The sequence below is a fragment of the Ambystoma mexicanum genome, chromosome 10 (assembly GCF_040938575.1).
Source record: "Ambystoma mexicanum isolate Mex_15411 chromosome 10, UKY_AmexF1_1, whole genome shotgun sequence".
In the NCBI taxonomy this organism is placed as follows: Eukaryota; Metazoa; Chordata; class Amphibia; order Caudata; family Ambystomatidae; genus Ambystoma; species Ambystoma mexicanum.
Window position 1 is genome coordinate 255,681,939 of NC_090932.1, and position 24,502 is coordinate 255,706,440.

Genomic DNA, 24,502 nt, shown 5'->3' on the forward strand with positions numbered 1-24,502 from the left:
GTTCTGCTTGTATTTGGAATACATAAGAGTGGTGTTGCACTCAATGTGCCTTTATGTGTCGTCTCCACAATGTGCAAGTGTTTCTAAGGGTATTGGTCTCAATCAATAATGGAAAGTAGGCCTCTCTTGGCATGCCCATACTATCTTCTGCTAAGAATGCTCCCTTGAAATTCTCAATTGGAACTTCTCCAAAAATGATCCCAATGCTCCATTGTAATGCTTACAAGGGACTTCTCAATAAAATGTTTCTAATGCTACCTTATTTTTTCAATGGGGAATCGAAAATACTGCTTTTATTGCTCCATTGTATTCCTAAACAGGAACTCCCAGTAATGCTTTCTGCTGAAAGCCTTTCTTGGCCTTTCTTGGCATCTCAATATATAATGTTGATTATTGCTCCAATTTAAAGAGCAGATGTCTGGTTATTGAACAGAATAATTTGAAAATCTCAATTGCATGTTTCAACTTGACTTGCATGGTCATAACCTTGTCTTCAGATGCTGGCTTGGGTGTTTTAACTTCATTCAGAGCTGCTAAGGGACTTAAGATTATCTGGGCATCTTCCCTCTGCTGTGCTAAGGTTCTGCAGATCATCTGGGCATCGCTCGTCTGCTCTGGTAGCCTGGCTAACTAGCAGTGGGGCGGCACCTCGTCGTCTTCTTAGGTTCTTCTAAGGCTGTCAAAAAATAGTCATAGGCGCCCCTTTGCAAGAACGAACACAGCTAAATTACCTGTTCTTTGGGAAGGTAGCCACTCGAGATTCTGCAGCCACACTTTAGCTCATTGTACCTTTCACAGAAGGGAAATATCCATATGCATATCAGTCTTTGTCCGGCCCACATAAGCGCAGTCCAGCACCGAAAGGCTATGGCAATTCCCTTCTGAACAAGAGTACCAACAGCAACCCCAGATGCATGTTTCAGCCTTGTTGGGCCTCATATGAGAGGTGGAGCTGTGCCTCTCTGAGCACAGTGAGTAAGGGGTCCACGTCTGGATTGGGGATTGCGGTGTGGATGTCCATTTTCAGAATGAACCCTCTATCCTTCAAGCCTTTGTAATCTACTGTCAGCCTTTTTCCCTTTCTTTCCCCCAAAATGTCCCACAGAAACATCACCATAGTTCTGGGACAAGGAAGAGACTAACTGGGAGGACACATCCTCATTTGGGTTAGACCAATATAAATCATTCTTATATTGCTAATACAGACACTTCCTTCAATTCAAACCTCCCCAAAAACCACTTTGGTACTGAGATGAGGAAATGGCTATGGAGGATTGCAGTTGGAACAGCCAGGTATGTCCAGGTAATAGGTTTCACCATGTTGAGGCAATTGAATTCAGTGACCCGCACCTGCAGTCATTTAACAATCTCAAGGTGTATAAAAAAGGCTGGACACCCAGCACAATGGGAGAGATGGTCTGGAGAGAAAGAAGTGGGCTGGAGAGCCAGAGCGAGCTGGAGAGGAACGAACTGGAGAGGAGCCATGCTGAGCAGGAGTGAGAGATAGAAACCACGGCCAAGGCTGGTCTTGACAGGGTCTAGAAATCTTCCCTGTCAGGTGCATGCAGCAGGAGCTGTGGGGCACCATAGCCTTCTGGTAGCTGCAGGATTCCAGGAGAGAGAGCAGTGCTCTCTCTAGCTGCCACAGGGTAAGAGTGGAGATATTTGCTGCAGGACTCCAGGAAAGAGAGTAGTGCTCGCTGTGGCTACCACAAGAGAGGAGCGGAGCGAATAGAAGCCGGAAAGCAGAGCGGGGGAACCTGAGGGATCTGCCGAAAAAAGGGACACACTCATAGGAGGATTCTCCGGGGACTGGAAACAAGCTGAAAGTTGTTATAAGCACTTTGAATGCTGAAACAAGTGCCTTTGAATATCGAACACGCTGAACAACCGAACGTCATTACAAACACTTTTGAATGCCACACAGAACAAAAGCAAATTATGAGCACTTGTGAATGAAGTGAAAGCAAAGTGGTGCAAATAGCAGATTCCACAGAATGAATTGTGTGAGACACAAGTTAATGCATGCAAAGCCAAAAGAATAGCAAGAAGGTTATGAAATGAGAAACTAAGTATTGGCCAAAGCTACTGGTGTTCCAAGAACTGCAGGTTAAGAGGAAAACTGTGTTGGCAAGAGCCAGGAGAATACAGATAACAAAGTGCATAGGGGTATCGGGTCAGTGACCTGTATTGGGTGGACAGTGTGATTCGACAACTGTGCCTAGACCGAGTGCCACCCTTATGGAAAGAGCCAATAAAAGTAAATATAAAGAAGCTTGGGTTTTGCAACAGCAGCTTAGGTGACATTGAAGTCAAGAAGCAAGACTTACCTATGTGAACCAGTGGAAAGTATTGATGACAAAAGATATGGGAAGTGTCCCAAGGAACTGTGTTGTTTTGAAAAGCTGGAAGTTTTGAACTGGTATTGTTTTGAAAAGCTGGATGATTTGAACTCTTGGGCAAAGGAACGCCAAGACTGTGTGAACTGTTTTGAACTTGGGGAAAGGGAAGCTGATGTCAAGCCAAGAGCTGGAAGAAGCTCATAACTTTATTTTGAACATTATTAATCTTGCTGCTGAAATCCCTACACACTGCATACAGTTAGCTGTGATGGCAAGGATAGGTTTTGGACACAGACAGACTTTTGATTCGAATTTCCTGACACAGACTATCCTTAGTTTTCTTTAGGTAGGGAAATACCACCTTAGCATATGGCAAGTTAGGGCTTACTACATCCTGCCTTTTAAGTTAATAAAGCATTTTGAGAACCAATCTTGAGCCTGTTTTCTGCATCTCCTTCATGATGCATTCAGAGTATATTTTCCAGCACAAATCTGGAGGCCTGATCGACAATTACACAATCTGTACAATGAGGGTCAAAAAATGGTACTCTATAAAGGTCTTGTGTTGATATGGCACTCAGATTAGTGACCTCAGCAAAATTAGCCAAAAATACAAGAGCGGTTCATTATGAAAAGCTCATTGTGCCATCCACAAAGTTCCAATAATATGCTGTGTGGAAGGTCCTCAAATCTCTGATTATTCGATGCAAAAGAGCTATGAGCAGGACCATTTAATTTGCCTCCAAATTTGGGTACCTTGCAACTTTCTGCTGATTTTTCTGCACCAATTGCCCCCTTCAAAACACTAACCACCAGAGTGGGCCCAGATATTATCCAATGACTACTCAATTTGCACATTGGAGGATCGATCAACAGCCTTCTAGTTTGCACTGTATCGGTATGCCCTGATATGTGGGGATACCCGTGCACCTGCAGTTACTGAGTATTTAATCTCTACCCACAACATACTCCATTGCCTGAATTCACTGGTTCAATGGGCCTTGGTGGTGCTCAGCAATTACAAAAGTTACAAAGACATTCTGGTTTAGGCTTAATTGGCTTATTCTCCCCTTCACAAATTCCGATAGATTTCTGGCTAATCGGTAGTACACCGTTATATTCCGATTGGTTCCTTCCAATGGCACTGCCCTATCATTGTGCTTGACCTCTAATATTTTAGGCAACCATTGATCATCTGATGGAATTTGTGTGGAGAGGACTCCACTTTTCTTATCATTTCCAGGAATATTAAATTTGCTAACATTCTACCAGCTGCCCCTATACATATGTTGTTGTTTAGCTCACCAGTTTGGACGAAAACAGATTGTTTACAAATCACTGGCACATTATTCATATGTGCAGCTGTATGCTAGGGATTCACTTCTGCCCTACTACCTCCCCAACACAAAAAATGTCATCTTGTAAATCAGTTTGTGAGGTCACTGTACGACCGTTCATTTTTGGGAGATGGCTTAGAGGAGATACATCAAAGTTAGTATTTCTGTGTTTTTTTGTCCCATTAATTAGGGTGTGTAGATTTAAGGTACATTTTTTTGGTAGTCCTATTAACTATGGCCTCCTGTCCGCTCACAAATCCACACCAGCTAGGGTCAGTAAAAGAAGTATCTGTCTCCTCCAGTCCCCCACCAGCCCCTAGGTCTGCCCACAAAAGCTCTTTTAAATGTATTAGAGTAGGCCTTCTTCAGTGAATTATGGGTGAAAGATTCTTGGATGGCCAAGTTCTGCGGGAATGTCCACGATTATTTCTGTCCAGCCACCTGAGTGTTATCCATTTTATTCTTCTTGTTCTCTGATGTTATTAAGTGTTTAGTTTTGGCATAAAAGATTTGACACCCAGGTTCTCTGATGATACTGATTTTTCCCCACTTGTGCTGTCTTTTTAACTGAGGCAATACTGGAATGGTAATTGTCCCAGGCCTTGTGTCACTAATGACTCTTTATGACCTTCAAAATGTCTGGCATTAATATCACTAGGACACTGTGACAGGCCGGAAACCTGTTGTAACATTAATATTGCCTGAGATAGGCGAGATCTTACTGGGGTAACCTCTAGATTCAGCAAAGATTTTAGTTCTGCGTCATGGGCAGCATTGTATAGTTTCTTCCTGATAGCGTTGAGCAGAATAGTGTGTGTTTTAACTTCGGTCTTAATATTCTCAAACAATGAGGCAAATGAAGACAACACATAGTTTGATGCTATCAGTGCTTGTCCTGCACTGTCCTCCACATCCAAGACAGATTGACCAAATGTAAGAGATGCTGACCGCACAGAATGCAGACAGGGTGTCCGAATGAACGAAGATGATAATTCTGTCCTGATCTTCCAAATATTTGATTCATGGAGAAACCGCAAACTGCATGTTATGTTTGTCTGTTAATTCGGATATCTCAGTGGGCCTCATCACGACCCAGGCGGTAAGTTACCGCCTGGGCCGTGACTTAACCACCATGGCGTAAACTACGTTTACGCCATGGTGGTTGGCGGACTTACCGCCCCATTCCGACCTTGGCGGGGCGGTAAGTCCCCAATCCCCATTTACCCTTCCCCATTCCCATTTTTGCCCCATAGGGCATAATGGGAGTGGGGAAGGCGTTAATTACACCACCGTAAATTACGGTGGCGTAATTAACTCCATGGTCCCTTAGCGCCATGGATTTTAACACCTGCTAAAAGCAGGTGTTAAATCCGCCATGGCGCTAAGGGACCTCATACTCAGGCGGTAAGGGGCGCTGTTTACGGCGCCGTAAACCCCTTACCGCCTGAGTTGTAATGAGGGCCAGTGTCTGTTACTGCATATGGACACGCTGCAGGATTTACATGGACGACTCCAGGTCCAGATGTGTCAGACTTTGCAGCCATGTTGCACGACAAATCTGAAATCTTAATATTCTTTTTGGCAGGGACTAATGCACTTAGGGAGCCATCTACCTTCATCCTTGGTGGTAGGGTTGGTGCTAACTCAATTTGTTAACTCACAACCAACCCATTTCCAGGAGATACTGGCAATGGTAAAGTGCAGGCTATTTCAAACATTTTGTCTTCTATTTCCGGAAGACTCGATTTCACCAAACTTTGAAATCCAAACATTTCTCACAATTCTCAGAATGTTTTCATAGTTTGGCACTGTTTGGGAGGAATATACCAAATCCCTGCCAACTGCCGCCGCCATCTGTCAAAGACTGCTGAATACAAACACCTCTGCAAACAGCTCCGTGAACACTCTGTGTTCAGCTGGGTTTTTTAAAAAGAAGCTCCTCCTTCCAAGAATGCAAGGGAAACAGAGTAGCACTGTAGAAAGACTGTTGAAGACAACCACCTCTGCAAGACTGATGTTACATTGACTCAAATATTCCCACATCATTCACACATCACATCACCCCAGCTATCTCAAGCTCCACTGGCTCCTTTTATCCTAGAAAAAAATTGCTTTCTCAGAGCTTTGTCTCTACATAGAATGTCCTTTCTAAAGAGAGTCTGCTATATGGTTATAGTGAATTTATCTAGATGTCTCAATGAGAGTGTGCTTTTCCCTCTTGAGAATAATGTATCCCTAGGAATATCTTAAAAGAGGATGCTGTTCACCTAGAGTGCCTGCTCAATGGAGTGTTATTGTCCATGGCTCTCTAGGGGGTCCGTTTTTCTCCTAGAGAGTGTGCTCTATCTCTAGATGGTGCTTTTTTCAAGAGGGTTTTATATGTCTAGAGTGATTAGTTCCTCAAGTGAATCGTCTAAGAGAGGGTGTCTTTCTCGAGAGATTTGTGTATCTCTAAGGAGTGTGAGCTTTCTCTTCAAAGATAGTGAGCTTTGCCTTCAGAGAGTGCACTCCATGGTGTGCGCTAATGTTCCCTAGCATGTGTGCTGTTCTCTAGAGTGCTACACCAGGGAGTGTGTGGTATTCAAATAGTGTGATTCATACTACAGTGTTTTGTTTATCAAGGCTGCTTTCTGGCATTTCCTCTAGAGTGCCACTCAAGGGAATGTGTTGTTCTCTCCAAAGACATTTGTTGTCCAGGTTTTGTTTTTCTCCAGACTCATCTCATCTTCCCTCTGCTCTGCTAACGCTCTGCAGATAATCTGGGCATTGCTCCTCTGCATACCTGGCTAACTGGCAGTGGGGCAGGTCCTCATCATCTCCTAGGTTCTTTTGAGGCTGCCCTCTAATCTGATCCTGTGGACTCCGTATATTATGTTTTTGGAGCTCATTAAATGTAATTTCCAATGTCAATTTCTGAGACTTACATGGCTTTATCGGTCACTGATGTAGTTGCTGTATCTTTGTTTACTTATAAAGTCATATTTGTTTATAAAAATGTCCCTACATAATTGGGTTCCTGTCTCGTGTTGGAATCTTTATTTGATTAAACATCCCTACATTAACTGGGTCCTGACTTGTTCTTATTACCTTATCAGATTCTTGATGTTAGTCCAGTGTCCTGTCACCTTTTTATCTTAACTGATAAAAGTTGGCTCTTATACTAATGGCAACCTTGTCCTTTCTCTGTCTTTCTCGTCATATGTTCCATTTTACCGGCATAATTGGTCCATGACATTAGAGAAGGGACTTTAAACAATTGGGTTTTCCTGACTATGCATCATCATTACAATCTTTTGAGGGGGGTTTATTAATAAATGAATACAAGATGCTTTGATTGCCTATTCACCAATACATCCATCCTTAATATATGTATCTAGCAAATATTATCAATAAGCAAGTACTTTCTATCCACTTAAAAGAGGTCTCTATGTGTCTGCAAAGTTTCTCCTTGTGAGGCGATAACGTTTTGCAGATATGTTGGAGGGGAGTTGTTAAGGTGTTCCCCCATCCCATAGGTCCAGACTCGTAAGGCATAATTGTACTTTATATTGACACTTATGGTTGCAACCTTCTTTACCTGGCCCCATAATGTGGGGACTTCCGATCGTCCGCTGAAAAGCAATGAAGTTCACAAACGTACGATTTCCTTTTTCTCTTGCCATCACTTGTACAGCCCCCTTAGGCCGCGGTACACAAAGTCCACTGCGACTGCATGCCCTGGGTGGCGTGCTTGTACAGCCGCCTCCCCTTTACTTTCCACCTTTCAATCACTGCGTTCAGCATGACCGTCCTCTCTGCTCCTTCTATTCCACCCCTCTCCCTGTCGTTTAACTCTTGGTCACCTCCTCGGGTAACCCGAGTGAAACACCAGGCAGCCATTATCCTACGGGTGACGTCACCAACCCTGTTAATCTAATACCGGTAAGAATGTTCATGTCAAAATCACACAATGTACTTTAATTAGTAATCCCATCAACCCCACAGCTGTCTTCTTGTCTCACCAGGAACAAGGAAACCACTAATACATCTCATATAATTGATCTGCACCCGCTTCGTCACCTCGCGTGTGATACGCCCCTCACCTGGGGAACTTAACCAGTCAATTATCTTCCGCACTCGTCAACTCTCTAGCTACCTCCTACGGGGAAACGTCATCTACCTAACGAGTTTCAACACTCAATTAGTAGGTATCCACATCTATTCATTGACCTAAAATGCCAATCCGTAGGAAATCCACCTCCCCCCGTACATGCGCGCTTGATTCAAACAAATCAGGGCCTTCGAGCGATCCCGTGTGGTGCCGTTGGCTCCACCCACCTTCCTTCGCGATGCGGCGGGAGACGGCCCTCGTGCCTGTCTTCACCACCACTTGCCCACCTACCGTCACCTATTATTCAAATCCTTAGCACACACAGTACACACCTCCAGCCACCCTTTTCATAAATCTTCCCTCCCCCCTCTTACATATTATTACGTTGCTTGTTGGGTGTGCTATACTCACCAAGTTCCCTTGATGTGGGGCCGCCCGACCGTGTGCACCCCTCCAAGTGGCTTGCCACCTCCCCTCTTCTGGACTCGTCCAGACACTCGCCAACCGCGGGCGGGATACTTCTCAATCGGCTCCCGAGGGCCAATATCCGGATTGCGCCGTCCGGTCTTCTCGCAGTTCCACGATGGTCCTGTAGTCCTCAAAAGGGGGCAGCGGCAGAGGGGGCCGCACTGCCAGTCCGCCTCGCAACGACAGGCCTTGGGATAACAAAAGATAAGGGGGCAGGCATTAAAAATATCTCAGCAGTGCCTCCAACTTGTAGGGGTGATTATCCCGGAGTCGGGTGAGCCGTCCGCGGAGCTCCGGGCTGGGAGGCCCCAACTCCTCCTGTGTTCCCCAAAATGAGTATTAGCACACGCAAGGAGCAAGGCTGAGACTGCAGTTTATTTCAACAGCAGGAACGGTTTCTCATTTGCATGCGAGAAAGGTGGCAAAATGCGCTCTCTCCGTGGCTCGCAGGCCTTTTTACTACAGTATGACGCGCTACCTGCGTCACCTCAGGAAGTTAGCGTAAAAGCCTATTGCCATCCAGGATTGGCTATCTGAGTAGTAGGGTTAGTATATGTAAGGTATATGGAAACTTTTTATTGGAAGGAACAAAATCAGGTGGTACGCTTGGGCCGTCCCTAACATTGCTACTTCGAAATTGCAACAAGGGGACCCTCGATGATTGGTTGTGAGTGATTGGCGTCAGTAGCAAATCCCCCTGGGTTCTGATTGGTTCTCCCATGAGCCCCCATGCCTGGGACAATCGTCGTTCCCAGCTCACGGTGTACCTGGCATTAGCAACAATGTGCAACTATGTGTTATGTGCAAACAACGGGCAGGTCTGCTCATAAGGTCCTAGGCGGGTCGTTCCCATTCTCGCAGGTGTCCATCTTGCCGCTTCGTTGTTGCAACTGACGAGACTCTGGCTGCTTCTTGGTCTCATAGGCTTTGGAACTCTGTCAGTTTGCCTCGGTCACGTGTGGAGAGACCATGGCTGGAGCAGAATTATGAGCATTTGATTTTAGTATTCTGTGTCCAAAGGCTTAGCATTTGCTGGTGTAACCTTGGCAGTGGGCTTTTCGGTATGCGAGTTGCAACATCGCGGCCTTGGCTGCGGGTCCTCATTGTGGGTTTGTTCTGCTTGTTCAGCACTTGCATTTCGTCCTGAAAGAGGTTTTCGTTTGCGAGGCTCCGACCTGGGGACTCTTGCTCGCGGCCTACTCAGGCCTAGTTCAGGGGTAACAGTACATAAGCCATAGTATGGTAGTCCCGAAATGACCCATCATCATATGTAATGCTAGATATACATGATAGCGTCTCATAGAGATAGGTGGCGCGGAAGCATCATCAAGCTTATACTCGATCTCTTCAGGCGTCTTGCGTTTCTGCGGTGCGGTAGAAGGCCTATGTGAAAAATAAAAACGATGCACGTCTGTGAGTGTGACAGTCCGCTACGTCATAGCACTGAGTATGTTCTTGGTGTAGATTGGTGTGTGAGTGACCAGGCGTTATCGTCCGTCGGCTATGTCGTCATGGCATCTCTAACGATGTGGAGACTGTAACCGTGGCTTTTAGTTGAGTTCATCCATGCCGCAAATGTCATCGCAGGCCGCGGGGACTGGTGTTGATCGTACCGGTCGGCATACTCCTCTCAGGTGTATGTTCTTGAACCAGGGTATTCTGCCATCAGGTAAGTAGGCAAACTCATCTCATGGAGGGTGTCTGGGTCGTGATCCTCTAGGCCATGATATGGATGAGATTGGGGGGAGGGTGTGTTCCAGCTCTCCCTCATCACCTGACTATGCATCATCATTACAATCTTGTGAGGGGGGTTTAATAATAAATGAATACAAGATGCTTTAATTGCCTATTCACCAATACATCCATCCTTAATATATGTATCTAGCAAATATTATCAATAAGCAAGTGCTTTCTCTCCACTTAAGGAGGTCTCTATGTGTCTGCATAAAATGTAGAGCTTCTGAGGCATGTGTTCAGTAACAATATATGTATCTATAGTGTATGAATGAGCTATTTGAGGCCTTGTGGTCTTTTGTAAGTGCTTCAATAATCAAATATGTATCTGTAAGTGAATGCATGGCGTACTTGAGGTCTTGTGTTGGCACCTCAGTAATAACATATGTACTAGTAGTAAATGCATAAATTTAGTAGATTACTAGCTATATAAACCTTTGTGTTCTAAATTGGCTCTTGCCCATCTATATGTGAGTATTCATATCAGGTGTTATATGCATGCTATTCACAAATCTGATCACCCAGATGTTCACATATATCCCTGCTATATGATCCAAATAGTGTATATTGAGGTTTCAAAATGAATGTAGAGGTAGCTGAACACATGGCACTATGGGCCTCATCAGAAGTTTGGCGGTATCCCGGCGGGAAATTTGACGGAATAACACCATTGCAAATAGTGTTACAGCAACTTGGTCTGTCGCTATTAGCGCTGCATCCCGAGTTGTGGTAAGGCTGTTACTCCTCATTTTGTTAAGAGTCCCTATGACTCTATGGGGCGGTATCAGTGCTTTTACCGCCGGCATTAACAGTGCAGCGGTAATAGCTCTGCAAATGGGCAGAAAGTTGGAGGTAAATCTGCTACTCTCCGCCTATACTCCAGATTGAGCGGAGTGGGAATGCGGCAGTAAGAGCATTACCACCTCATTTTTACTGATCCGCCCAACCCCTGATGAGGCCTTATAACTAATTCTTTTTACAAATATTGATGGATCAAATGAACTGCACTGTGTTGTTCTCTCATCCCCAGGACACTGGGCAGGGACAGAGCAGGACATTACATTATTATGGTCAGGTTTTTCGGAGAGCTATTGCTGAGTGCTGTTTCCTCATGGCCTGCAGCACTATCTGACAATGGGTTACATGAAGTTGGGAAATGTTTGTTGTCCAACATGAACATGTTGCTGCATTACTTTGCCCAAATGCAACAGAATACACAAACTAGAGTTCAGAGGATGAACTGGGGCTATATACAGCTTGTACAATGGGATGTATCATATTTGGATTTGAGGCTTCCATCCTTTGCTCTAGAGGTTGTTATTGCCCTCATTTCCCATGTGGCTGTTACTTCACTAACTGTGTTAATGAGTTCGTAGTTGATAGAGGGTTAATTGTAGGTTCTGGATCAGTTCTCAATGGCATGTTATTGATGTTCTTTCTGACGTTATCCTTCTTCTTCCTTTGTAGGAAATGGCAGTGACGATGATGGAAATGTTGATGGTAAGAATGTGCTTTGAAAAAAAGTTATGTTATCCCTTTTTACCCAAGTCAGTCATTAAAAATTGGTTTTGTATCTTTCTCAACAACAGGACCTAAGTTCTTGCTCTTTATTACATATATGTCATTATCGTGGAGAGTACAATCACAGCACACAATATTGTCTACTTACTGGAGCATCAAAATATGGTGCACAATATTTTGCATTGCTGTTGTGTTAAAACTATGCCTTTTTTCCCTCCTTTTTCCTTACTTTTAGGAAAGTTGAATCTGGGTGTTTTTGCAATGTGCTGTCCCACTCCCCCCACTGTCTTCCATCCACACTGCTCCTGCGTTCCCCTGTGGTGTGTTGTCTTCTTTTTGCCTCCTGTGTGCCTCCTTCTGTGGGAACACTCCCCCTCCGGTGCTTCCTGTGGTGCGTGGCTTTTGGCAGTGCTTCTTTTCCTCCCTCACTCTCCTCTCTTGCCTCCTCGCACCCTCTTTCGTGCTCTCAATCGCTCCCAGCTTCTCTAACAGCTACTCCATCCCCTATCCTATACCTGTCCCTAAATATGGAAGGAAAAAGTTCAAGAAGGGTATTCTGGTCTTCAAACTTTTGTGTTCTGAACTGGCTCTTGCCAATTTATATGTGAGTATGCATACCAGGCGTTATATGCATGCTATTCACTGATCTGATCACCCAGATGTTCACATATATCCCTGCCTGTGATCCAAATGCTCTTTATTGAGGTTTCAAAACATATGCATACCCTAGAAGTTGCTGAACACATGACAGTGTGGGCTCCAGCAGATGTTTGGCGGTATCCCAGTGGGAAATCTGCCAGTATACAGCCAAAGCAAATAGTGTTACGCAACTCAGTCCAGCACAATTAGTCCCGAGTCCCGAGTTGTGGTAAGGCTGTTACTCCCCATTTTGTTAAGTCTATAGGACCCTATGGGGCAGTATCGGTGCTGTTACTGCCGGCAATAACAGTTTCAAAGTAATAGCGCTGCAAATGGGCGAAAATCTGGAGGTAAATCTGCTACCTTCTGCCATTACTCTGGATTGGGCAGAGAGGTAATACGGTAGTAATAGCGTCACCGCTGCAATTTTACTGCTCCACCCAACCCTTGATGAGGCACTATATCTAGTTCTTTTTACAAAAAATGATGGATCAAATGAGCTGCATTGCCCTGCTCTATCATCCCCAGGACACTGGGCAGGGACAGAGCAGGACATTACATTATTATGGAAAGGTTTTTCCAAGAGCTATTGTTGAGTGCTGTTTGCTCGTGGCCGATAGCACAATCTGACAGTGAGGTTAAATGAAGTTGGGAAATGGTTGTTGTCCAACATGAGCATGTTGCTGCATCAGAGTTGCCCAAACGCAATACAATTTACAAACTAGAGTTCAGAGGATGAACTGGGGATGAATACAGCTTGTACAATGGGATATATCATATATGGATTTTCGGCTTCTATCCTTTGGTCTAGAGGTTGTTATTGCCCTCATTTCAATGTGGCTGTTACATCAATATCTGTGTTAATGAGTACTTAGTTGATAAAGGCTCATTGTAGGTTCTGGATCAGTACTCAACAACATGTTACTGATTTTCATTCTGACCTTATCGTTCTTCTTCCTTTGTAGTAAATGGCAGTGAAAAAGATGGAAATGATGATGGTAAGAATGTGCTTTGAAAAAAAGTTGATATCCCTTTTTTACCCAAGTGAGTCATTAGAAATCGTGTTTGTATCTGTCACAAAAGAACATAAGCTCTTGCTCATTATTACCTATATGTCATTATCGTGGAGAGTAGAGGGATGAATCCCAGCACACAATATTGTTTTTTTTACTGGAGCATCCAAATATGGTGCACAATATTTTGCATTGCTGTTGTGTTAAAACTAGGCCTTTTCCCCCCTTCTTTTAGGAAAGTCGAATCTGGGTGTTTTCGCACTGCGCTGTCCCCCTTATTTCACTGTCTTCCATCCACACTGCTCCTGCATTCCCCTGTGCTGTGTTGTCTGCTTGTTGCCTCCTGTGTGCCTCCTTCTGTGTGAACCCTCCCCCTCCGGTGCTTCCTGTGGTGCACAGCTTTGGACAGCGCTTCTTTTCCTCCCTAACTCTACTCTCTTGCCTTCTCACACCCTCTATAGTGCTCTCAATCTCTCCCATCTTCTCTAACAGCTACTCAATCTCCTATCCTATCCCTGTCACTCAGTCAGAAAGGAAAAATTCAAAAGGGATACCCTGGTCTCCAACTCAGGCCTCCCTATCGTTGATACCCACATCAGCGCTTCCTCCAGACAGACTCTCACCAACATCCTCTTGGTCGTTCCCTCTTCATACCTATGGACTCCTCATATTCTCTCCTTCCTCCTTCTCTCCCATTAATGGTGGCACCCGAGTGGATGTCCTCATGGCCCCCTTATATCCCTCCAAGACCATCATCAATATCTAAATAGTACCGTCATGGTACAGAGATCTCAGCCCAATCTCCTCCTTGATAGGCGTCTCCCGTGTCTCATCAATTTACTCCCTTCTCCTGCCACTTCTTGTAACACCTCTCTTGCCCCTCTGCCACATTCTTCCTCCTCTGCCATCTCTCTGGCACTCACCACCTCCTCCACTCTGGCCCCTATGTCAACTCTGTCTACTACCTCTGCCCACTCTCGGGCTCTCCTATCTCCTTCACTGGGTGTACCGAACTCCTGCACCCAACCGCGGAAATCTTTCAAATGTGGCAACCTGCTCCTACTAGCTACTCTCAACTCTTGCTCTGCTGTCAAACATTCCTCTGACATCTCCCACCTCCTCAAAGACCTTGACCTGGATGCCGTTGCATTCAATGAGACACGGTTCACGGCAGGTTCTGTCACGTGTTTTGACACTCTCCTCCCCAAGGGCTACAAGGTCCTGTCTGAGCCCAGAACTAACCAGCCCCTAGGTGGAGTGGCCCTGATCTTTCTGGAATGGGTCCCTGATTCTATCATTCCTACACAGGCCTACTCCACATTTGAATGCCTAGTCTATAAGTTCTCTATCTCTCCTGGTAGCTCTCTGACTACCGCCACCATCCAGTGGCCACCTGGCAAGGTCACCCTCTTTGCCTCAGAATGGGATGAACTGTCTTCTTTTCTCTCAACTTTTCCTCCTCAGAGACCTCAACATCCACCTGGATGCTCCTAATCCCTCCCATGGGCTTTTCCGCAATCTTTGCAATGCTCTCTCCCTTTCCATTCTACCCTCTGGCCCGACACACTCTGCCAGGCACACCTTGCATGTTCCCATCTCCTCAGACACCCCCATCTCAACCCTCTCACCACCCCTCTCTTTTGCATTGACCACTTTTTGCTCTCCTCTCACCTGAAACTTCTTGCCCCTCAAGCGAAGCCTACCCCAGCACTGCCAACTTCATTACTTCTGCCCATGAAGCGAGTGTCAGTGAATGTCTTTGCCTCTAATTTCTCTGCTCCTCCTACTCCTGCGGCTGACTCACACTCTGTAACAGCCCTCTCTAACCTGCATCTTTCTATCTCCAACACTCTGGACATCCTTGACTCTGTCATGAAAATCTGTCTGAAGCCTACCTCCAGGTGCAACTCTTGGTACGACTCCGACTTCGCCTCCCTGAAACACAAGTGAAGGGTGGCTGAGAGGAAATGGAGGGCTTCAGGCATATCCTCTGACAAACTGTCCTGACACCTGCTCCAAAGGCAACACAGAGTCTCTGTCCTCTCCAAGAAGAGGGTCCATATCCCAGCCCACATCTCTGTGGCCTCTAACAAAAGGGCCCAACTCTTTAAAATCTGCAAGGAGCTGGCCAATTGTACTCCAGTCTCCACCTCTCCTGTTCCCTCTCAGGCCCTCTGCATGGCTCTGGCCTCTCATGTCTCCAATAAAACTGTCCTCGCTTTCCTTTTCCTCTCCCTCTACCTAATTCATGCCCCCTTTGCCTGCCTCTCCCTCTCCTCTTCCTTTTTCTCTTTCGCTCTGACAACAGCTGACAATGGGCCTCATTATGAATTGGGGGTAGCCGCGCCTGCTTTACAGGCACAGCTACTGCCAAACTCGTTACTGGCACTGCCACCCTCAAATGGGTAATTACAGGCCAATTATGAATTGAATGGGCCGGTAATTGCCCATTCATGGGTGGCGGCATTATCGGGCTCCCCATCCCCATTCTGCCACATAGGGCAGAATAGGGGTGGGGAGCATGGTTGCATCGGCACCGTTGTTAACGGTGCCGGTGCAATTACGAGTTATGCTATCTGGTGCCGCACAGCCTGCAAGGTCAGACCTAGCAGGTTGTCAGGCACCCGCGAGCAGAACTCGTAATTCGGCGGTACAGTGTGAACGGTGCCAGTGCCTTACTGGCACCATTCACACCGTACCGCCAACCTTATAATGAGGCTCAATGTCTCTAGACAAGTCTGATCTATGAAAGTATCATCCAAACCAGTGCTCCACTGCTCCTCCAGAACCATCAAGGACCACATTTGCACCCTCCCTCCAGCCTTGGCTGATTTCTGCAATCACTCTTTCACCACAGGATCTTTCACCTCTCTCCTCAAGCACTACCTTGGGCACACCTTCCTAAAAAAGCCTACTGCCGATCATGCATGTCCGGAAAACTATTGCTCGATTTCTATCACTCCTTCCCTGGGCAAACTCCTACAAAAGCTAGCCATCTCCCAGCTTACCCTCCACACTGAATCTGTTGGCTGCCTCCATGACCAACAGTATGGCTTCAGAGCAGCCAGAGGCATGGAAAATGTTCTCCTGAACACCTGTGAAGATGTGGTCCCTAACCACGACTCCAGCTCTCCCTCTGTCCTCATCCTCCTTGACCTTTCCTCTTTTTTCAACATGGCAATTACGTCACCCTCATGAACCAACTCTGTGTGAACCTGGGCATCACAGATCAGGCCGTGGCATAGCTTACCTTCTGTACTGTCCTTCCCAGTTCAAACTTGGGTACTGTCTCTCTGCAAGCTCTCTCTCCACATGTGGTATCCCCGAAGGCTCTATCCTCTCACTCTGGCTCTTCAATGTCTATCTGGCCCATTTTGCCCACCTGATCTCATTCATCTCTTCTAACTTTCATTGTTATGCATATGGCACTCAGCTCTCATTCAGACTTCCCTCAGCCTCCTCTCCTCCTCGCCTCCCTTGCTCATTTCTGACTGTCTATCCATGCTTGAGGATTGGTGCGCCTCCAATGATCTTTACTTTAATGCCAGTAAGACGGAGATCCTTCTCATTGGGACCCCTGCTCCCACTTTCGCTCTCTAGCTCTGGCCATCCTCCTTGGGCCCTCTACCCTCACCTTCTTGTGAGGCAAAAAACTTTGGTGTCACCTTCGAGTCCACTCTCTCCTTGTCTCCTCACATCACAGATCTTGCCAAAAGGCCCACTTCCAGCTGTATCTCCTTAGAGGTATTCTACCTTTTCTCACTTTCCCCCAGAAGCTCACTGTCTCCAGAGCCCTGGTTCTCCCAAGGCTGGACTCCTGCAATAGCCCCTTTCTCAAACTGCCTACCTCTACTCTTCGCCCACTGCAACTAACTCAGAACAGAACTGCAAGACTTATCCTTGGCCTCAAGCCCAGGGACCTTATCTCTCTAGCCCTAAAATCCCTCACTGGCTCCTAGTGGCCGCAAGGATGAAGTTCCAGACCCTCTGCATCATTCACAAGGCCTTCTGGGGATTGGGCCTGCACTACATCCAACTCTCTCTTCCAAAATCCCTTCCTTCTGGAGCCCTTTACTCAGCTACCTCCAACTCTCTGAGGGTCAGACGCTTCTCAGGCAGGTGAGTGGGTGGCAGATCACTGGTTGCTTGGTTCCCTCACAGTGTCACTGGGTACCACGCTCCTCAACGATCATTCATCCTTTACACTGCTTCCTGGCCTACCACAGATTTAGGGGCTGTAAATGTAACCCCTGCAGCCCCCTGCCTCCTTGCACTTACCCAGAGCCATGCTGCCCTGGCTGTACTTACCCAGATCCATGCTGCCCTGTTCCCATTTCCCTCTTTCCTCTCCCTTTCACTTCCCTCTCTCCTTGCCTCCGCACTTCTATCGTCACACTTGCACAATCCGAATGGCACAAGGCCTAGTAGGATTTTTTGTCTTGTCCTCCCCATGTCTTCCCTCCTTTGTCTTGTGATGCCTAGAAACACTTGTTTACAGGTGCGTTATAAATGCCTTATCATATCATATCAAAATAAATTAAAATTTTACTAGTACTCTGTCAATACTCATTCCAGAAACTAAGTTCTTGAAGCCACCAGTATGTAAAAATGGATGCAGTATTATCTACTACCCAAGTTCCATAAACTTCCAAAATGATTGACAACTTATGCTGAATATGTCCAGTGCAGAGACCGGATTGCAGGTCTAGAGATGCATCATTTGACATGGCGGCTTTTGTGAGACGGTCTAAGATCTAGTTTCTCCAAGCTGGATTGCGTGATAGCAATACTCACTGGGCTTCCCAATAACACACTTTCCTCCTGCAAATCATACAGAAGGCACCATCAACGCCCATTCTACCCTGGCTCCAACATTCACACATCGCCCAGCTTTCTGCATCTCCACTGGCGCCCTATACCCCAGAAAAAGGCATTTACAGAACTCTCCATAATGTACTAGACCATCCACTTCAAGACCCCATCCTACCGTTCACAAAAAACTGAAACTTATCACCCACACAAGTAACAGACAAACCAACCAAAATATCTCATACATTCCACTCTGCAAGCCATCCTGCACCCAAAAACAGGTATTTGCATTTGTATTTTTATCGAATCTCTATAACACTTGAAACCTAAGCGCTGTACAAAAGAATCAGCAGTACAGATCATGTGAGCAAATAATCAAAAATCAACAGATCAATGAATAAGAATATTAGTATTAAAAGAAGAAAATGACGAAATAGAGCGTAGTGAAAGAGGAACAGAGTTCCCATACTTAGGAACCAAAGGAACAAAAGAACAGTACGGCGAGGAGGCACAGGGGGAACGAGGAACAGTTAGAAGAAAGAGATATTTAGAATGTAGTGAACAAGCAAGAGAGTAAAAAGAGCCTAAAGGAGAAAGTTAAGGAGGAGCAAGGCCATAGAGACACTTAAAAACAATACAAAGAACATTAAAAAGCAAGCAGACGAAGAAGAGTGAACAGAATCAGTAAAAGAAGGAAAACATAAAAAAAGAGTTGTGAATTATTAATGTACAAATGATGGGCAAAACCAAAAGATGAAACAATAGATCCAAGAGGAGAGGTATGGAGAGAAAAAAGAAGAGGACCAAGAACCGAACCTTGAGGAACACCAGGTAAAGGAGGAAAAGTGGGAGAAGAATAACCAGCCCAAGAGACAGAGAAGAAAAGCCCTGTGAGCTAGGAGTGAAACAAATTTAACACTGAATTCCGAAAGCCCACTTTTGAAAGAGAGGAAAGAAGAATAGAGTGATCACCCGTATCAACCATATCAAAAGTGCTTATCAGGATTCAGGTTTTAAGTAACTTAACTTCACATCTTGTCTTCCCTTTAGGAGATGGGCTCTCCCATATCCATGGTGCTTTACTTTCCAACATAAAATATTCACATAACTCACCCATTGCATGTTGAGATGAGATCTCCTCAAATCCAAACAAATCTACTTTAATGGTCATGATGGTGTCACTGCACCTTTAAATAGTTTGATCACTCACGTTTTCCGATGGTCACTTGCATCAACATTTGGTCTGCCAGATTTTCTGCAATCATAAATTGTATTCTGGGAGGAAGACAGTTTGTGTTTTCATTCAGCTCTCCTGCTCACAAGGATAGACAAGTGAAACCTAACTACCCATCTAAATATCCAACTTTGTTCATATTTTTACCTGTCTGATCATTTATGTATTGAATGAGTTAAAATGCCTCAATTGCTCAAATCTCCTGCTGCAGCCCTGGTCTCCCTCTCAGAAGGAAAAACACTTGATATCCTCTGAGTAATGTAATGTGAGTACTGGATATTCTCCTCCATGAAATATGATTTGATTTATATCAACTTTCAGAAGAATCCTATCAAAGCTGTTCTCATGGTTTTGAAAAAAAGACGTATACAGTTCCTCACTTGACAGACCATAGGGGTTGACGTTCGTATAGAGAATGTATTGTAAAGCCCGAGATAGGATGTGTTACCTGTCCCCTAAGTAACCATTTGTTCACAGATAAAATATACTCATCTGAAATTGGCACCACAGTATGTTTTGAAATCTAGTTTATATCCTGTGTGTTTCCATACTGAATATGTATACCTTAAGCGGTACAATGATGATGTGAAGCCCCTTGTAGTTTTAGTGTTCAATGTTGAAATCCTGTCTGTCTAGTAGTAATATTTTAGATTTTGTAAGTCATATTTTGTGTTAGAATTGTGTAACGTATCTGATTCTTTAAGGGTGCATTATTCTCTAAAATGAGAGCTTTTTGTCTATGGAAAGTGTCTTGTATTTCCAGAGAGAGTGAGCTTTGTCTCTAGATAGAATGTCCTTTCTGTAGAGAGTGTGCTCTATGTCTAGAGTTAATTTATCAACATGGCTCAGTGATAGGGTGCTTTTCTTTCTTGAGAATTATTTATTGTATTATATGTATCTAGTGTATGTGTACATTTATTTACTGTGCAAAAAGCCTATGGGTCACCAGACTTGAAGAAGTGGACAATTTTTCACCAGCGGCCTCACACAGGGTCGCATCATTCCTCAGCAACAGGATTAGAAGAGAATGCTCAGAGTCAGCAGAGGCATGTCGCATCTCATTTGAATTTGGGGTCCCTCATGAGGCTAGCCTTTCCCTGTGCTTGTATAACATTTTTACAGCCCCCTTCTTTGCCATGCTGAAGCAAGAAGGGATATTGTTTACAAACTTTGCGGATGATACCCAGTGTATCATCCCACTATCAGGCTCCCATGTCCAAGACGAAGCTAACCTGAGCAAAGCTGATGTTAGCATAGAACCTTGGATGGTCTTGAAAGGCTTGGCTATCAGCAGGTCCAAAACTGAGCTACAGATCGTGGGTTCGCAGGATATCCTTTCTAAGTTAGGACCGGCCTATGAGGGCTTTCAGTTCGGGGACGTGTATATTCCCACACTCAATAAAGCTAAATCCCTCAGGGTCACTTTTTATCAATCCCTTACTATGAGGGCCATGTTGGGGGATTGGTCTCGGCAGCATCGTGTTATCTAAAGCTCTTTGCTCACTTGCATCCTTTGATCACACAGGCCAATGCTGAGACCTTAGCCAGAGAAATCGTAGGGGATACATTGGATTACTGTTGTAGTCTTCTGATAGGAATTGCAAAATCAGAAATCAGTGGACTCCAACTGATCCAGAATGGGGCAGCGAGAGTGGTTACAGGCCTTTCTAGACGAGAACACGTCTCGGAAGCTAGAAGAGTTCTTCACTGGCTGCCTGTGGAGGCGAGAATTCGGTCCCGCCTACTCACAATCACTTTCAAATGCACAATGGGTATCATGCCAGTTTACCTGGGGGATTTCATTACCAATAAGGTGGCTCGTAGAGCCCTTAGATCAAATAGTCTTAATCTTCTAGCCATCCCTAGATGCAGAACAATGAAGAATGAGAGAGGGGCTTTTGCTGTGGCAGTACCTTCTGCTTGGAATGGCCTTCCGTTGCATCTTAGACTTGATAGGCGAGATCATGGGCAGCATTGTACAGTTTATTCCTGATAGCCTTGAGCAGAATAGTGCATGTTTTAACTTTGGTCTTAATATTCTCAAACAATGAGGCAATTGTAGACAACACATAGTTTGATGCTATCAGTGCTTGTCCTGCACTGCCCTCCACATTCAAGACAGGTTGACCAAATGTAAGAGATGCTGACCGCACTGAATGCAGACAGGGGGACTCATTAAGAGGGCAATAACCGGGTCATGCCGAGTTTGGCAGACCCGGTAATTGCCCATTCACGGGAGCCAGTAATAAGGGACTCCCCATCCCCATTCAGCCCAATAGGGCTCAATGGGAATGGGGAAGATGGTAGCACCAGTGTCGTTAATAATGGTACCGGTGCCACAGACCTGTACTGCTCGCGGGTGCCGGTACGGCCACCAGGTCAGACCTGGCGGCTCCAAAGGCACCCGCGAGAAGAACTCGTAGTATGGTGGTACGGTAGCAACGGTGCCAGTAGCGCTACCGACACCGTTGTTAGCTTACTGCCATACTTGTAATGAGGCCCGGGGTGTCCGAATGAACGAAGATGACACTTCTGTCCTGGTCTTCCAAATAGATACATAGAGAAACCTCAAACTGCATGCTTGATAAATTACTCTGGTCATTATGTTTGTCTGTTAATTTGAGTATCTCAGCATCTGTTACTGCATAGGGACATGCTGCAGGATTTACATGGACGACTTCAGGTCCAAACGTGTCAGTCTTCGCAGCCATGTTGCACGACAAATCTGAAATCTTTATTTTCTTTTTGTCAGGGACTAATGAACTTAGGGGGCCCCCTACCTTCAGCCTTGATGGTAGGGTTGGTGCTAACTCAATGTGTTTGTTCACAACTGACCCAACTGCAGGATATACTGGCAATGGTAAAGTGCAGGCTATTTCAAACATTTTCTCTTCTATTCTTGGAAGACTCGATTTCACCAAACTTTGAAATCCAAACATTTCTCACATTTCTCAGAATGTTTTCATAGGTTGGCACTGTTTGGGATGAGTATATGTTATCCCTGCCAACTGCGGTGCCATCTGCCAAAGACTGCTGAAGACAAACACCTCTGCAAACAGCTCCGCGAACGCTGTGCGTACAGCTGGGTTTTTTAAAAAGAAGCTCCTCCTTCCAACAATGCAAGGGAAACAGAGTAGCACTGTAGAAAGACTGTTGAAGCCAAACACCTCTGCAACACTCATTTTACATTGGCTCAAACATTCCCACATAATTCACTGATGACATCACCACAGCTATCTCAAGCTCCACGGGCTCCTTTTACCCTAGAAAATTGCTTTCACAGAGCTTTGTCTCCAGATAGAATGTCCTTTCTATAGAAAGTCTGCTCTACGGCTATAGTGAATTTATCCAGATGTCTCAGTGAGAGTGTGCTTTTCTCTCTTAAGAATAATGTATCCCTAGGATTATCTTAAAAGAGGATGCTGTTCTCCTAGAGTGCCTGCTTTTTTTCTAGAGGGGTTTATATGTCTAGAGTGATTAGTTCCTCAAGTGAATTGTCTAAGAGAGGGTGTTTTTCTCAAAGGATTTTTGTATCTCTAAGGAGTGTGAGCTTTCTCTTCAAAGATAGTGAGCTTTGCCTCCAGAGATCGCACTCCATGGTGTGCGCTAATGTTCCCTAGCATGTGTGCTGTTCACTAGACTGCTACACCAGGGAGAGTGTGGTTCTTCAAAGAGTGTGTTTTGTACTGGGGTGTTTTGTTTATCTAGGCTGCTTTCTGGCATTTCCTCTAGAGTGGCACTCAAGTGAGTGTGTTTTTCTCTCCAAAGACATTTTTTGTCCAGGTTTATTTTTCTCCAGACTCATCTCATCTTCCCTCTGCTCTGCTAAGGCTCTGCAGATAATCTGGGCATTGCTCCTCTGCATGCCAGGTTGACTGACCATGAGGCAGCACCTCATCGTCTCCTAGGTTCTTGTGAGGCTGCTCTCTAATCCGATCCTGTGGACCCCATATATTATGTTTTTGGAGCTCATTAAATGTAATTTCCAATGTCAATTTCTGTTTTACATGGCTTTATCGGTCTCTGATGTAGTTGTTATATCTTTGTTTACTTATAAGGTCATATTTGTTTATAAAAATGTCCCTACATAATTGGGGCTTATATCACCTAATCAGTCTCCTGAAGCTATTCCAGGATCCTGTCTCGTGTTGGTTATCTTTATTTGATTAAACATCCCTACATTAACGGGGTCCTACTTGTTCCTATTACCTAATCAGATTCTTGATGTTAGTCCAGTGTCCTGTCTCCTATTAACTTAAATGATAAAAGTTGGCTCTTATACTAATTGCAACCTTGTCCATTCTCTGTCTTTCTCGTCGCATGTTCCATCTTACTGGCATAATTGGTCCATGACATTAGAGAAGGGACTTTTAACAATTGGAGTTTCCTGACTATGCATCATCATTACAATCGTTTGAGGGGGGTTTATTAATAAATTAATACAAGATGCTTTAATTGCCTATTCACCAATATATCCATCCTTAATATATGCATCTAGCAAATATTATCAATAAGCAAGCGCTTCCTATCCACTTAAAAAAGGTCTCTATGTGTCTGCATAAAATGTAGAGCTTCTGAGGCCTTGTGTTGGCGCTTCAGTAACAATATATGTATCTATAGTGTATGAATGAGCTATTTGAGGCCTTGTGGTCTTTTGTAAGTGCTTCAATAATCAAATATGTATCTGTAAGTGAATGCATGGCGTACTTGAGGTCTTGTGTTGGCACCTCAGTAATAACATATGTACTGGTAGTAAATGCATAAACTTAGTAGATTACTATCTATATAAACCTTTGTGTTCTAAACTGGCTCTTGCCAATCTATATGTGAGTATGCATATCAGGCGTTATATGCATGCTATTCACAAATCTGATCACCCAGATGTTCACATATATGCCGTATATTGAGGTTTCAAAACGTATTTATACCCTAGAGGTAGCTGAACACATGACACTATGGGCCTCATCAGAAGTTTGGCGGTAACCCGGCGGGAAATTTGACGGTATAACACCAATGCAAAGAGTGTTACCGCAACTTGGTCTGGCGCTATTACCACTGCATCACGGGTTGTGGTAAGGCTGTTACTCCCCATTTTGTTAAGAGTCCATAAGACTCTATGAGGCATTATTGGTGCTATTACTGCCGGCATTAACAGTGCAGCGATAATAGCGCTACAAATGGGCTGAAAATTGGAGGTAAATCTGCCACTTTCCAGCCATACTCCAGATTGGGCAGAGTGGGAATGCAGCAGTAAGAGCGTTGCCACCTCATTTTTACTGCTCGGCCCAACCACTGATGAGACCCTATATCTAATT

The 24,502-nt window shown here is 44.9% G+C and overlaps 1 protein-coding gene across 17 annotated transcripts in view; it reads left to right on the forward strand.

The window, feature by feature from the left end:
• LOC138491330 (E3 ubiquitin-protein ligase TRIM15-like) overlaps window positions 1–24,502 on the forward strand; it is a 362,853-nt gene that overhangs the window by 143,234 nt on the left and 195,117 nt on the right. For 14 of the 17 annotated variants that reach the window (XM_069617789.1, XM_069617794.1, XM_069617791.1 and 11 more), the window contains exons 6-7: window positions 11,439–11,471; window positions 13,097–13,129. In XM_069617789.1, the coding sequence (XP_069473890.1) occupies window positions 11,439–11,471; window positions 13,097–13,129 (66 nt within the window). The remainder of the gene's footprint in view (window positions 1–11,438; window positions 11,472–13,096; window positions 13,130–24,502) is intronic. The other 3 variants (XM_069617792.1, XM_069617798.1, XM_069617802.1) reach the window with 1 other exon arrangement.